We start from the raw sequence: 16145 nt of genomic DNA on the forward strand, positions 1-16145 counted from the left end.
GCTAGTAATTGTCTGTGGCCATATTTAAACCCAGGTTGTCCTGACTCCAGGCTACCTAGCTACCTCTAGATGTAGATAATGACACAGATGCAGATTGACATAGAAGTGGCCTTAGATGCATGCACATATTGTGTGTGGCAGTCTGTGTGTATAAAGTATATTTGTGCACGTCTGTGTGTGTGTGTGTGTGTGTGTGTGTGTGTGTGATGATCCCCTCTCTGGACCTTGTAGCTACCTGATTGCTTACATGTGATCTCCCCCATTAGGAGGTCAGGGACTGAAGTTTGGCCTTTCTTGGACTTCTCAGCTCTTAGCCCAGCGCCAGGCTTGTACTAAGCCCTTAACAATGGCTTATTGACTTAACTTGCCTAAGTATGGCATGGTGCATACCCATAGGTAAATGTATACGTATTTCTGTGTATTGGTAGATGACCTGGAAATATGAGAATGGGGTCAGGTATATGTTTTATTGAGTGTGCATGTATATTTGTGTGTGCGCGCGCGCACGCACTCGAGCATGCATACTCATGCATTCCCCCACCCCCAGGGAAGGCCTTTGGCATCTGGAAGTGTCAGTAAGGAGCCCTTTGCCATAAATCATGTGGAGCGGCCTTCATGGCAGACAACTGCCTGGAGATCTGGTCCGCACTCACCCCCAATCCACAGATCAAAGACCCATTTCCCGATTCACAAGCACAGTTTTCCTAAAGAAACGCCTCTGGTGCTCTCAGCTTCAAGGAAAGGGATGGGGGAGTGAGCAACCCCCCCAGTCCTCAGCCTGGAGCATGCACCTGGAAGCCTGAGGTGTCTGTCCCTTGGTTCTGAGCGCAACAGATCCTCTAGAGGAAGAGAGGCCTTCTCCGAGTCTCCCAAATGCGGAGGAGAGGCTTTGAGGTGCAAAGGAGCCCAGATCATGGGGGCTGCCCAGAACTCTATGGGTATGCTCGAGAAGAACCCAGGTTTCCCTTGACAAAGAAGCCAGGACATGGGGCAAGGCCCCAATTCGGTGGAGTCCAAGCAGAGCACAGAGTACCCAGGGTGTGGGTGTACGTGTGTGAGGGGGATGCTCTCGTTCTTCTTTATCTTTAGAGATCAAAGAGTTCTTTAGCACCAAATTTTCTGAGAACCAACATCCAGGGCTAGACTGGGGAATACTTCTTGTGGGGGTGGGGGCACAAGAGACAGAGAAAGAGATGATTTCCCCTTCCAATCTTGAGTAATGGACAAAGCTGAGGAGTTATTTCTGGGGACCAAGAGTAGTTCTGGGGCAGACATGATCTTGGCCCAGGTACCCTGCCTGAGGCCAGCTAGTTGGTTGGCTGGCAGCTGGAGGGGATGGCAGCCAAAGACCTCGTTAACATCCTTTTTCTCTCAAAGGGAGGATCCTGAAACAACTGCATCTAGGAGAGAGGGGAATGGTGGACCTAGACGGAAAGCTAGCTAGCTCGTAGGTCACTGTGTCTTGGTTACTGAAGAAATACTGTCTGGGTGGGGAAAGGGGATGGCCCTAGAGGCTGAGGTTCTAGTTTGTTTGTGTTTTTAAATCAATTCCCGCTGATTCCCTGCCTTGGCCCGAAGAAAACTGCTTTTGGACCAACCCGGGTCAAAGGATACTTCTCCTCCAGGCGGGATAAGTGGGCTGCTTGGACTGCCTCAGAAAGGGAAGGGGGAAAGGAAGGAAGACAGGAGGGAAGGGAGAAGAGACTGAGGGAATGAAGACGGAGGCAGAGAGATAGGGACAGGAATGGTCAGAAAGAAAAACCGAAAGGCACTGAGAGGCAGAGACTCACACCGAGAAGCAGAAAGAATGAGAGAAGAAAGAGCTTAACAAGGAAAGAGACCGACCACACAGAGACACATAGGTAGATAAGAGAGACAAGGGACAAAGAAGTGGAAGGAGACACTGGTACTAGCACTGGCAAAGAAGCTCACCCAGGCTCTGGGTCCAGGCTCATCAGGCATCTCTTCAGAATGCACTTCTTAGTATGATTTACGAAACACTTTGATCAGGAATCAGTTTTGTAGATCTAGACTGCCCAAATAACCCGCACTTTGTCTGAATCGCCTGCAACCTCCCCCCTCCCATCATCACTTCACTCTCTTTCCCACCTCCCCACTAGTGAGGAGGAGCAAACTCCCCCGGCTTGTTGGCGTGTCCCAGGCTCCCGTTACAGGTTGCTTAAGGTAAACCAATGGGCTAGAAACGGGCAGCTAGGGTGGGAGTTGGGAGTGGCAATGGGAGGTCAGGAAAACAGACGTGGCCCATTTGTCCTGTTTCGAAATGTTTTATAGTCTCCCAACCTACTCCTGGCTCGTGGAAAAAAATTGAGAACTTTCAAAGCAGAGAGTCAGGGTTCACAAAGAAATGGGGTTCATCTGTACTCTGCATCAATCCACCCTGAGGGAGAACCAGGGCAGGAGCTCTCTCCCCTAAGGGTCCTTGAGGGGCTGGGAAGGAAGGATCTCGGAGTAGCTGGTTAGTTACCTTTGGTCCCAGCTCATTAGCAAAGCCCGACTTAATTGGGAAGGCGGGAGGAAGAAAAGACGGGGGCGGAAAAGGGAAAGGGATATCCCATTACAAAACCTCCCCAAACCTAAGAGGTAAAGGAAAAGCCGGCTCTGGAGTGGATTTTAGTACTCTTACTGTCTCACTTTCTCTCTGTCTCTGTTTCTCTCTCCTCTCTGTATTTCTTTCTATCTCTCTGTGTGTTTCTGTTTCTCTTTGTCTGACTGTGTGTCAGTTTCTGTTGCTCTTCTCTGCCTCTGTCCATCTCTCTCCTCCCTGTTTCTCTGTCTCTGTGAGCCTGCTTCTTTTTCTCTCTGTGAATCTGCCTCTCTCTCTCTCTCTCTCTCTCTCTCTCTCTCTCTCTCTCTCTCTCTCTCTCTCCCTCCCTCCCTCCCTCTCTCTCTCTCCCTCTCTCCCTCAACAAAGGGTGACTTTCATGTTTCTTTTCGCTGTTATTTCTCTGAAAGGGATTAAAAATAGGATTTGAAGTTGAATTCCCTCCCGCTGCCCCTCTTTCCCTTCACCAAAATGCCTCTGGGGTCTTGTCTTTGTCCCTGATAGATCCTCTTGATTTTCGAGGTGTGGATGCGAGCTGAGACTTAACTTTCCAGGGGTGGGGGGGAACTGCTATCAAATTCAATCTTAATTAGGAGATTAGGGGAGGTCAAAAGTGGGTGCAAGACAGAGAAGGAAAAGGGAGGTTTCTGTGATGCCCTAGGATTTTTTTTTCCATTTTCCCAAAATTAGATGCAGGGGGATTGGTGTGTGTGTGTGTGTGTGTGTGTGTGTGTGTGTGTGTGTGTGTGTGTGTGTGTGTGTGTGACAGAGAGAGAGAGAGAGAGAGAGAGAGAGAGAGAGAGAGAGAGAGAGAGAGAGAGACAGAGAGAGAGACAGAGAGAGAGAGAGACAGAGACAGAGAGAGAGACAGAGACAGAGACAGAGAGACAGAGACAGAGACACACACAGAGACACACACACAGAGACAGAGACTGAGATAAGAGTCAGGTATAAACATCAGGGAGACAGAGGGGAGGAGGAAGAGGAGGAGGAGAAGGAGAAGAAAAAGAAGGAGGAGAAGAAGGAGGAGAAAGAAAAGAGACAAAGAGGACAGTCAAAGAAGAAAAATATTTTCCCTTCCATATGGCATACACACATATATGTATTATATATATATATTTATAAATATCTTAGACCATTAAATTTTAGGAATAGGAAGACGTTTTAAGTGAATGTGAAAGTGCTAGTGAAAGTCAAGTTTGGACTTGGAGTCTGTTAGAAATGCTCACAAACTCACTAATTAAACGGCTACACTAAAAATAATTTTCTCTTTGAAAACAAAAAGTCTTGCCCTGAAGGAGATAATCATTTTAGAGATGGACTTCTTTAATAAATTATCTACCTTTGAATAATAACAATCACACCAAAAATAGTAACAGCAATAGTAGTATTGACATCCATATGACGATTAGAACTTTGCAAATTGCTTTCAATTCATGCTCTCCTTTGAGTCATCTTTCCCTAAGCCCCTCACTCACCTACAGCCTTAGTAGCAAAAACCAAATGCTTGATTCTGGAGGCTTTGTTGCTTTTTGTTTGTTTTGTCTTTTCTTCCTTCCTTCCTTTCTCTTTCTTTCTTCTTTCCTCCCTCCCTCTCTCTCTCTCTTTCTTTCTTTCTTCCTTTCCTCCCTCCCTTCTTTCCTTCTTTCCTTCCTTCCTTCCTTCCTTCCTTCCTTCCTTCCTTCCTTCCTTCCTTCCTTCCTTCCTTCCTTCCTTCCTTCCTTCCTTCCTTCCGACTACAATGAATGATCTATTGGTCAGATTTTGCCTGTGTAACATGACTGATGTGTCTATTTCTTAAATATGAGATAATGAAAAAGGTAGAAGACCCTCTAAGTCAGTTCAGAAGTAATGAATAAGGATCTCCATAGATCTCTACATGGGATAATCAAGTCTTGATCTAAATTGGGCAATATATCTGGGTCTTTTGGAGCCTCTTACCTTAAGAGTAGTGTAGAGTTAAGCCTTACCTAGCATTATTTGGTCTGAAGTCTGTTTAAGTTTGTCAGCCTCAAAGCTAATATGATGTCTTAAACACATTTCTACTGTGACTAGGTCTGTAAAGTGAAATAAGATGAACATTGATGGTAAGGTTGAATTATATTCTGAAGGCTAGGTCCTGCGTGTGTTATTAGAGGCAAGCACTTCCTAAAAGAACAAGAACTGGTCTCTTTTTAGGACACATCCTGGCTGTGTGACCCTGGGTAAATCATTTAATCACTATTCCCCCCCCCCCCCCCCCCCACTTCGAGAGAGAGAGAGAGAGAGAGAGAGAGAGAGAGAGAGAGAGAGAGAGAGAGAGGAGGGGAGGGAGGGAGGGAGGGAGAGGGAGGGAGGGAGAAAAGTTGCAGAACAGTTGCTGATCTGCATTGGTAGGAGGTTTCCTAACTGCAGGGAGCTCCCTAGGCTGTTAAAATCTTAGGGTCTGGGCCAAAACCAAACCATATATCAAAACAATCTAGTTTTCTATGGTAATCTATAGTGAGAACACAGTAAAAAAAAATCAGAGGCAATGCATTCACTTCATCTTTAAAGTATTGCACTTTTCATGATGTATACATCTATATAGCTATAATTGTATATCTATATCTGGTAATCTATCTGCACATGACTGGGCAGGATGAGGACATAAATACAACACACAGAACAAGCCTAAGGTAAAATATCTCTTAACACAGACCTAAAGATAAAATCATATCCTTACACAAAGCCCTGGCATCCGCAAGTTGTTTCTAGTATTGAGATACTTTAGGAATTTATTCCTTTAAATATCTTTTTTAAATCCATTAGGATGTCTATAAAAATAAGCAAAGAAGGAAGCAGATCTTAGAGGTGATATTGATTCCAGAAATACGTATCAAAACTCTTTTCATGCCTATCTCTATATCAATAAATAAGTACATCTCGAGATGTAGATATGAGATAAAACTCCTAATCTCTGTGAAGATGTATCCACCTCGGTAATCTATTAATATTATAGAAACACCTTCCATTCCTGCAGTAGCTTTGTGATTCTGTCTTTTCTCATGTTGCTTTGTTTGTATGTTTAGGTATTTTCCCTTTATATTTATACTGAAGTGACTTAAATATGTACTTGGTTCCCCTAGTATATTGTAAGCTATCTAAGGAGATGGGGAAGGTCTGTCTTTTCTTCTCGTTTTTATCGTTTTATTGGTTTTTTTTTTATTTGTTTGTTGTTTTTGCTTTGTGTGCCTAGGTCCTGGCAAAGGTATTTAAGGAATGATTGTGGACAAACATTATATATGTATATTCATTCACATACACATGTAACCACATGTACATATAGATATATATGCACATCTATTACAATATAGTTGCATATGCCTGTGTTTATATCAATATGGACATTGATACACAGATAATGCAGAGATATATCGTGCGTAATATAAATACATGGGAGATAGATAAGAGAGGGAGGAGGGATGTAGGTAGAAATATAGCGGTGAACCAACAATAGCCGGCGTCGTGAAATCTTTTCCCTGAAATTAGAGCTATTTGTGGGGCGGACACGTCTCCTCAATGAAGGGAAATAGAATTGTATATATCTTCTCAAACTGTCAAACTTATGAAGTACTTGAATTTTCCGAAGTACACTGTGATTTCTGGGCTAAAAACAAATCTGTATTTTGAAAACCTGCACCCCTACACCGAGCAGAAGGCGCCCATCCGGTTAGGGCCCCGCGGGTCCGCAGGCTCCTTCTCCTAGGCTCAGGAGCTAAGCAGAGCAGGGCTCGGCTGGGTTGGGCTGGGCTGGGCTGAGGGTGATGGAGTGTGCTCTTCGGTCCGGCTCGAGGCCCAGAGCCCTGAAACCCCGCACCCATTCACCCTTCTCGCTGTGCCTGCAACTTTCAGTTGGAGGCTGATTAAGGACCGACATTCCAGGCTCTACTAATCCCCACCCCCACTCAGCTTCCAAACGGCAATTGATTAGTCTCAGCTTTTCCAAACCAGAGACGATCGGTTTCCCAGGATCAAACAAACTTCCCTTAGTGTGCTGAGAGTTAGGGAAGGGAAAAGCGGAGAGAAAGAGAAGAGAAGGGGGAGGTGGGGATTGAGGGAGGCAAGGGCAAGTGTTCCGTTCCTCGTCCCCCCAAAGTCGAAGGGAGGCCTCCGGGGAGAGCGCGCTGAGTTCGATCCACCTTGCCGCCGCCGCGCTCAGACCACAGAAGCTTGCGCTTCCCCCCAGCCTGGCTGACAACAAACATTTAAACAGAAAAACGTACAGAAACGAGGAGGGTGATTGATACTGGCATTACTCTGCCTTCAAGCTTTTTCCTTCCTTTGCTGGAGCAGGCGTGGTCGGGTATGCAAGTTGTACATCTGTTCCCTTCACGTGACGTTTTCAGAAAAGCTCAAACATCTGGTCAAAATAAACCTACCTGTTTCACTTTTCAAATGTCAGGCTCCCTTCACCTCTGAGCTCCCCTCCCCGCCTCCCAGTCTATACACAGACACACGTCTACACACACCGGGTCTCCACTCTGGTACTCTGGAACTGAAGGCCGCCTCTTTCCCTCCTTTTTCCATTCCCTGGCCACCCTCTGCCCTCCCCTGCCTTCCTCTACCCTTACCCTTCCCTGGGAGCTACACAGTGCCAGGGGCTTTGGCGAGCACCTCCCTCCTTTTTCTCCTCTCTCTTCTCTTCCTCAAAACCTCCAAACTCCGACCTGACTATGGAAGGCCAAAGAGAGCAGTATCTAAGCTAAGATTAGAATATACTGTATATCTGGACTCTGATCAAAATATCTGAAGAGAAAATAACGGAGAGATTCAGGCTTAGGTTTAAAAATCTTGAAATCTCCCCCACTCCCTTTTACCCTATTAATCAGATCCTAAACTGTGAAGTCGTTATTGCTTTTCAGGCCCTTGCTACTAACTGTGTGTGTGTGTGTGTGTGTGTGTGTGTGTGTGTGTGTGTGTGTGTGTGTGTGTGTGTGAGAGAGAGAGAGAGAGAGAGAGAGAGAGAGAGAGAGAGAGAGAGAGAGAGAGAGAGAGAGAGAGAGAGAGAGAGAGAAAGAGAGAGAGAGAGAAGGAAAGGGAGGGGGAGAATCCTTCTTCTTCTGTCTCTCCTCTTCCCTCTTCGTTTCCCTTGCCTTCCTTTCTTTCCCCCCTCCTCTTCCTTTTTCTTCCCGTTCTGATTCTGTTCAGTCAGAAATACTCCAAACCATCCCTAGAAATTAATTAAAAGACCTAAAAGAAACATCCGACGTTTATTGTGAGGCTTTTCCAAAACCGAGCTGCAGCCAAGTTCAACCTGCCTACTTTCTCTGGGGTCGGGTGCTGTTGCCATAACTGTATTTTGACTTCTATTCATGGAATCAGATATTTATTATCCGGACTTTATAAAATCACTGGGATCTCTTCCAAAGGCTTATCGCCTGGTCCTTATAAAAGGGGGGGGGGTGTTCCATAATGGGGGGAGACTTTCGTGCAAGTGAATTTAACCTTCTCCACCTTCAAGTGACCTGCCACATGCTCCTTCCTATTTTATAGACATCTGGGAATTCCATACATGCCTTAAACTCCAATTACACACCTTCTTCAAAGGACACGTGCTTTGATTTGCCAAGAACATTAAGAGGGCTACAGTCGCAGGAGCCCTTGCAAAAGTTTTAAGTTTTTTTTTTTTCCTTTTTTTTTTTAAGTATCCTGTGCAGTGTTTACTGGGGTGAGATTCCAGCGGGGTGGGGGTGGGGGTGGGACCTAGAGAGGTGCAGGGGTTTCAAACTGTAAAGTCTCTGGTTACAAAGGGGTATGCAATTTTAAGAAGCCGCTGACGAACTCAGTGCCTTTGAGAAATCTACCCACGGAACACTTTCCTTCAACTGTCAGATCGCAGAACGAATCCAGAGAGAGCTGAACCCTGGGATATCGGAATACAAAACCTTGTGAGCGGTACATGAAATTCTTTTCCTTCTTCCTTGTGGAGGCGAATCATCCTGGGGTTGTAGACTCCTGGCTGTAAGGTCAGCCCCTTCTTGCTGCTTCCCGGCGGACCACTGTGACCGCCTGCTCTATTCCAGGGTTCTGGGGCCCTCCAGGAAATGACTAGAGATGGTTACCGTTCCTCACCCCCACCTCCACGGCATCCCGCAGGCTTCTTGCCCTTCACTCATGTCTGTTATTTGTCGGGTGTCCCTCCTCGGCTTCCTCCACAACCCACCCTCCGAAGGTGAGCCCTCAGTCCTCCCGGAATTTTGTTTGGGTTTCCCTAAAGTTTGTTCCCCGCGGGTTTATTTGTTTTCCTTAAAATTACAGATTCAGGGAAAACCGCCTGACATCATGAGAGCGGGACAAATGCTCACTTTGAAAGATTCCTGGGCAGGACTTCAAGTGAAATCATATGCCTGAGAAGAATTTGATACTGGACTAGAGAAAATAGCTAGTTCTGAGTTTGCCAAACCATGGAATGTGCAAAATTTTCCTGATTTATTTATTTAATTTTTTCCCCCGAAGGCCAAGTGTCCTTTGAAATCTCCATGATCAATTCGAACTGGAAACGGAAAGAATCAGAATCTCATTGCAGCATCAAGGTAGAAACAAAGTAACCAAAGATTAATATCTCGTTAGAGGAGAAACAAAGTAACTAATTGCATCGATTGTCCGAGTTTCAATCTTGTCTTTTTTCCAGCTATGTACCTGCAACTATTCTGAAACTGATTCCAGTCTTTATGGTGCTAAAGGTAACTGGCATTAAATAAATAAAAGGAAAATAATATCTGTAAGAAAGTCAATTTTCTGCTTTCCCCTCTCTATCACAAAATGGGATTATATGGCCATATTCGCTGACAACGAGATTAGAAATCATTATGTGCGCAGCAGAGGTAATATTCCACTTTAAAAGTGTCTTCCACTCCCAGAGGAAAATTATACATAGTTTTCCTCAATGATGCTGACTCTACCTTAATGGATTCTGGCTGAACTGCAAAAACCCTGAACCCAGGCAAGCACCAAATATAAAATGGAGATGGTTAGGTTTTCGTTCCCCAAAGTGACTCATCTTGATTTAAAAAAAAAAAAAACAAACATGATGATGATATTATTTTTATTAATAATTACTGGTGGCTTAACTCTTGTTTTTAAAAATAGATTGATGGTTCATTGCATGTGAAAAAGTTTAGGTGATACAAAAATATTCAGTAAGCAGAAAATTATATTTCACATGTAATATTTTCCACAATTATTTCCTACAAGTGGCATTAGGGTGTCGAGCACAAAGTAATGAACTGAGAGTCACAGGACCTGGTCTGGTCTTATGGAAGCTCTGCCACTGGCTAGCTATGTGGCCTTGGGCAAGTCATTTCACTGTTCTTGGGCCTTCCTTTCCTCATCTTTAAAAAGAGAGTTCAACTGGATGGTCTCTGAGCTCTCTCCTCTAGTTCTAAAGCTATAGAGAAAACTTTTCACTCTCTTTCACATTCTCCCTCCCTGAGCCCCCCCCCCCCCCCTTTAAAGTTAGAGATGGGGACTGTTTAGTGCTTTCCAACTATTTTATGACTAGCTCTTTCATGCTATTACATATTCAAATAAATGGGGTCACTTTTCTCCAAATTCTTCTCCTTTTAAAAGATATTGTGATGTGAGAAAGCACCAAAAAAGTGTGAAATTAAAAATAAAGAGAAATCTAAGTATCTGTTTTTAAAATATATGTGTGTATCTATTTATATGCACACCGATACGAAAGAGATCAAAATGACCTTCCCTGAACTGTTGAACCTCTCAGTGATAATGTATAAGAAGGCAACAGAAATATTAAATGTTCAGAATTAAAGAGACCAAGATAATGCTTGTATAGAGAACTGAGCGAGAAGAGAAATCAGAAAATTCTCATCTTAAGCTTTACTAATGTTTCCCTATCCCTTTATAGACTTCCTTCCTCCACAAACCCCACCTTTCCCCTTCTTTCTGATGTGTGTGACAGGGCCACCAAATTTCAAGTCTGATTTCCAAGTTTATCCCCCTATTGTAATGCCAGCAAATCCAGTGTGTTTCCTGCTGTAAGCCAGCATCCCGCCAGTATTCCTGAGTGAGAAATGTACCAAACCGTTAGGTGAATTGTGGATGGTAATTCAAAGATTGGGAAACTAAAACAATCCAGCACTCAAGTCACCCCCAACCTGAGCCCAGCAAACCAATCTATTTTGAATAAACACAGGGACCTGCCTGAGACATGGCCTACATCCCTACAGCAGAAGTCAGAGACAGTCTGTGACTCTAACCACTTTTCTGGGTAATAAAATTCAATACAAGTCTCTCAGTTAGGAAATAAATACTGCAAACAACTCCTTCTCCTGATGTATTAATAGCCAACCAAGTTTATACCTTATTGCCCCCCCACAAACCATCCATAAGGAATAAAACCTAAATGGATCATCCAGGGGCTTTGCTTTGAGGTTAATTTGGGGGGAGAAGAAGATGCAGATAAGAGACTTTGGAATTAAAATTCAAAAAATGCCTAAAAATGATAATTTGATTAGAAATGGCCAACCACAACTCCTTTGATCGTTGCTTAGATTATTAATGTATCAGATTTTCCCCAATATTCTGCTCTGAATATATACACAGATGAAGATAAATTTGTGATAGGCCCAACAGTCAATGAACATTTTAATGTGAAAATAGTGTTAGTTTTGAACTTTCTATTGAGCTAATTAAGAATGTTATCATCTAGGTAAAGATGATTATTTTCAATTTCTCATCATATATTAAAATTTGACCAGCTATATATGTGTGAGTCTTCTCATACACACCCCTTGCTATAAATTATAAATTTTCCCTTAAAACAAACATACACACAATGGGGTGCGTTCTCTCTTTTAAGTAATGGAATTGAATTATCTGTCTTTCTAAATTATAGACTGTAATTCCAGTTCAATTCTTTTCCCTCAAAAGTAATTGAATTCCAGTCTCAAAGTGCCTGTTCTTCCACCTATCACTCTCCCAAGGTGCCTTTGTAAGTCAATATCCCTTTCCCCCAAACCAAAGAACACCTCAGCAGAATAAAAGTGAGGTTGTTCTAAATAATTTGCCCTGGATCTATCACGAGACCCTTTATTTGTCCTTTCCCCTGGTTTGTTTATATCAATAGGACCTTTTTCTCTTCGGTGTTTTTACAGTTTAAAAAACAATTATCTAGTTCCAGCTTAATACTGAATTTAAAAAAAAGAATATGGTCCAAACTTAAAGGTTCTTAAAACTTCAATCATATTCATTTATTGCAGAAAAAATATACAATGATATTTACAAAACAATCATAAAAATATGAATGCACTTAGACACCAGATCTATTTGCATTTTAACATGGGTCATCAATAAATAAATAGAATGTCATTTGACTTTTTTTAGTTTACTTTTTTTTCTCAGAGGAAGAAATTTTTAAGAAAGAAGAAAAGCATCTGGGCCAGGTGTGTGTAAAACAGTTTGAGCCCAGGGTTTTGTTTTGGTTTTGCCTATCAGTTTTGTTTTTTTTTCTTAAATCTCTAAAGGTTTTCTTTTCCTTTCCTCTGGTTGTTACCATTTTAAAATGGAGACCATTCACACTGAGTACCTTTCTTTTCTGTGGCTGGCAGGCACAACCTCTTGAGAATGCATGCATGGGAAAAAATAAAAATAAAAATAAAACATTCTTCGTCAAATAACGACAACTGTTCAGACTTCTATCAGAATGCAGAGGTGTGAGGATGGCTTGCCCGCTGCCCAGCTGGGAGGCCGTGTCCAAAGCCCCTGGTCTCTTAATTGTTCCCCATGCCTGGATGCTTTGGATTTGAGAATAGTTCTTGCAATTTTCAAGAAAATCCTTGGCGTTCTGCAATTATTATTATCACTATTTGTAATTATCCCGTTCCAGAGTCTCTAGACTGTCCATTTTCTCCTTCTCTGGAAGCAATGCCATCTGTAAAAATCCAGAGGTGGGAAAAATCTGGGTTATATTATTATAGCTCATATTCCTATTTAGAGTTTAGTCTATAGGGCTGTTTTTCCCCCTTTCCCTTATTGAACTCCTATTCTTTAACCCTCCACAGTGGAAAAAGAACTTTGAACAACCTGTAAGAATTAAGGCAAAAGGAAGTGGATGGAATGAAAGGGGAAGTATGTGTGTGTGTGGGGGGGTGGAATTTGGGAGCCCCCTTTTAAGTAGAGAAACAAAGTCCTGAGGCTGAAGCTGAGCTCTGGAGCTAGCCCGACTGGGGATCTGTCCCAACTGGAAACAGAGAGTTCTCGAGCTGGAGGGCTCCGTAGGCCATCTCTCTGACTCTGTCCATCAGAGAATATCGGGGCTGGAAGGACCCTGGAAGCACGAGTCAGGTTTCTGCCTGGACCTATCTCTAAGTCAATTTGCCCTCCGTTAAAGGTGTTTGGGTACCTGCGTCTTGGTGCCTTTCAGCTTCTCCAAATGCCTAAGTGAGTTTCCGTGTATGTCTGTCACACACACACACACACACACACACGCACGCACGCACACGCGCGCACACACACACACACGTTCAGCATCTAATCTCGACCCCTTAGCCTCAGTTGTACCTCCAGGGAAAGGACAGAAGAAGGCGGAGGAGGGCGAGCCAGGGAGGGGGTGGGGGAGTGAGTCCCAGTCCTGGAGGGCGCAGGCTGATCCCTGGGTGGCCTAGGGGAGAGGAGATGGACTGGAGGAGGGGAGAGGGGAGTGCAAGGCTTCCCTCCAGCTGGCCCTTACCTGGGTCTCCTGGCCTGCCCGAGCCGAGTGGCAGCCGCTGCCGCTAGTGGGACGCCGACATGGACCAGGCGCCCTCCATTCGCCACACGGAGAAGGCGTAGCTGAGGCGCTCATGGGCCACGTAGCTGCAGCTGGCCATCTTCGAGTCGAGCTCGTCGCTCTGCAGGACCTGGTAGAGGAAGTCGATGTACCTGGCCGCCAGCTTGAGAGTTTGGATCTTGCTCAACTTGTCCGAGGGCAGCGTGGGGATGATTTTGCGCAGCGCCGCGAACGCCTCGTTGAGCGACTGAGTGCGCTGCCGCTCGCGCACGTTGGCCATGACCCGCTGGGTCTGCAGCTCCTCGTATGACTGAGGGCTGCCGCCGCCGCTGCTGCTGCCCCCGCCGCCGCCGGCCCCGCCGCCCGAGCCCGCCGACTTCTTGCCCCGCTTGCCTTGGGCCGGGCTGCCCGGGTCGTCCCCCACTCCTGCTCCTCCGCCCCCGGCGCCGCCCGCGCCGCCGCTCGCCCCGGCGCCCCCGCCGCCGCCGCCCGCGCCTCCTCCGCCGCTCCTCCGGCTGGACCTCCGCTTGCGCCCCCCGCGCTTGCCGCCCACGCTAGGCTGCTGCCGGTCGGGCTCCTCCTCGCTGTTGCTCAGGCTGTCGTCGGCTGGGGAGACTGGCGAGCTGGACACGTCCTGCATCATCTCTCGGGCCACAACGTGGGACTCGCGAGCCCGGGGGGCGAAGGGCAGGGAAGGCTGGGGGGAGGGGAGGGGGGAGAGGCCAGAGGGGCGCGTTAACCCGCCAGCTTCGTGGCCCCCGGAGGCCCCAAGAGTTCGGTTCGGCCCCTGTCGGGGCTCCGCTCCCGGTGGGTGCTGCTGCTGCGCGCCCCGCAAGGAACAGGAGGTGGCGACGGCCTGAGCCCAGGAAGGAAGGGAGGAAGGGGATGCGGGGGAGGGGAGAGGGAGGGAGGGGGAGGTGTGGACCGCAACGAGGTCCCCAAAGGAAGCAAACGCTCGCGATCGCCACGGCCGCCCCCTTCTCGCCGGGTCGCTTGGCTTGATGCTTCCCTCGGAGCCCCGCGAAGTGTCTGGCAGTTGGGGGAAGGTCGCTGCTGGAGAGGTTCTTATAGCCCCTGCGGGCCCGAGGCCGGGGCAACTGACGCGCCATTGGCCAGACGCGAAGAGGAGGGACTTTACTGAGTTGGGGAAACAAGTTTCCGCTTTCTGAGCCCCCCCACTTCCCCCTCCCCATTCCCTTCGCAACGCTCCCTTCCCCGCCCCCCAGCTCTCCTTCCCGGCCGAGCCATTCTTCCAGAGCCATTCAAACGCGATTCGGCCTTCTCTGGACTGATGGCCCTGCCTCTCTTCCCGCCTACCCCTTCCACACTGCCGCTTTACACTCCCCCCCCGCCCTCCGCCTGCCCATCCGCTCCTCTTTCTCCTCCCTCCTCTCCATCCTCCCCCGCCCCCTGCAAGCTTTGGGCTACTTAGCTCCCCTTGGTTGCCTTTGCCCCAACTTCAGCAACCCGTGCCCCTAAATCCTCACTGCCCGTACTACTAGTACCCGACGGTCCTGGCTCGCCTAGCCTAGGAAGCGGCTGACCCAGCTCAGCGGACACCTCATTGCTTCGCATTTCTCCCTGAGCTCCAGGTGCACAGCTTGGGATCCCCTCGGGCCAGCAAGATGTGATTTTTGAGTGGTAGTTAGAAGATGAGGGCCAGTCAGGAGTCTTGTCAGGAGAGGCGATGGCTTCCCCACTGGACAGTATAATATGACCTGAACCCTTCGTGTGCCGGCCAGGCCCAAGCTTCCTTGGATATGTGCGGATGGCACATAGAACCCCGGAGCCCTTGGGCATTTCCAGGTTCGGGCATCTCTGCTACAGATACACTTTTCTTTCTTCAGAAACCGAGAGAGGCAATCCCTCTGATCACTTACCGGGTGAACCCTCACGCCCTAGGATCCCACAAGCCCAGCATCGGTTGTTCCAAGGTGGAACGCAGGAGACAAGGCTTCCTAGAAACGAAAACTCAGGACTGTGGAGAGCCCGACGCGGCCACTGTCCTTTGCTGGCAGGAGGCTGACACTAGAAGGCCACACTAAAACCTAATCCCCTCTGTCTCCTCCCCTTCCCCCCCCAGCAGGTGGCGTGTTCCTTTAAATCGCAGCTCCACAAAGAGTGAAGTTGGATTCCTCGGAAGATCACGTGGTCTCCTAAAAATCCTCTGAATGCTTCCCCCCCCCCCCCCAAGTTGAGGGTGATCTTCCTTTCCCACACGTGCTCGCGTACTGATTCATACACGCATGCGAATTAAGGGACTAAAAGACCAAGCATTTTTGCAAAACAGTAAAAACCAATAAAGGGGAGGGAGGAGGCTGCAAATGCTGGACGTGGGAACAACTGGGGCAAAAGCAAAGCATGGATGACCCGGACCGGAGGTTCCTGGAAAAGAGACTTACCACAAAATGCTATATTGTTTGGGGTCCTACAGAACTACGCCTCCTCCAATACTTGAAATGTTATTTTATCTTATATTAAAGAAACTCAGCGGTCTAACAGTGAGCTCTCTCCCCAGGCCATGGTCCCCTAGGATCCTTTCCTTGAGTGCCGCACTTTTCCTCTGCTAAGGAGAGGGGGGGAGCGCACTCGGACACTTTCGAAGCCCAGTGGTTCCAATTTGCTTGGCTACTTCCAGAGGGCGGGCCTGGGAATGAAAGTCCTGACTTTTCCTTAGGCCTGGGGCAGAGGAGGTGAGGGCTAGGTTGGGTATGGAGGCCACGGCTCGTTCAGCAGAGTAGAGCCTTGACTGATGTCCCTCCCCACCCCCCGTCCCCCCATTGACTTGAAATCCTCAGCAAAGTCCCTTTGACTCAGGAGCTGGGCTGAGCA

The 16145-nt window shown here is 47.0% G+C and overlaps 1 protein-coding gene and 1 long non-coding RNA gene across 2 annotated transcripts; one reads left to right on the forward strand and one right to left on the reverse strand.

The window, feature by feature from the left end:
- Positions 1 to 7941: 7941 nt before the first annotated feature.
- Positions 7942 to 9300, forward strand: LOC140532418 (uncharacterized). Its single transcript, XR_011976507.1, has 2 exons — positions 7942 to 8756; positions 8843 to 9300. It is a non-coding gene; the product is annotated as an uncharacterized lncRNA (long non-coding RNA).
- Positions 9301 to 11764: 2464 nt separating this feature from the next.
- Positions 11765 to 15316, reverse strand: TWIST1 (twist family bHLH transcription factor 1). Its single transcript, XM_072650863.1, has 3 exons — positions 15194 to 15316; positions 13275 to 14010; positions 11765 to 12476 (listed from the first exon to the last, which is right to left on the reverse strand). The coding sequence occupies exon 2, from the start codon at positions 13954 to 13956 to the stop codon at positions 13318 to 13320; it is 639 nt and encodes a 212-aa protein (XP_072506964.1). The 5' UTR covers positions 13957 to 14010; positions 15194 to 15316; the 3' UTR covers positions 11765 to 12476; positions 13275 to 13317.
- Between the last annotated feature and the right edge of the window lie 829 nt (positions 15317 to 16145).

The sequence above is a fragment of the Notamacropus eugenii genome, chromosome 3 (genome assembly GCF_028372415.1).
Source record: "Notamacropus eugenii isolate mMacEug1 chromosome 3, mMacEug1.pri_v2, whole genome shotgun sequence".
Classification (NCBI taxonomy): Eukaryota; Metazoa; Chordata; class Mammalia; order Diprotodontia; family Macropodidae; genus Notamacropus; species Notamacropus eugenii.

What these genes read in the sequence shown, in the direction of transcription:
- TWIST1 (XM_072650863.1), bottom strand. Translation starts at nt 13,956, where the DNA reads ATGATGCAGGACGTGTCCAGCTCGCCAGTCTCCCCAGCCGACGACAGC.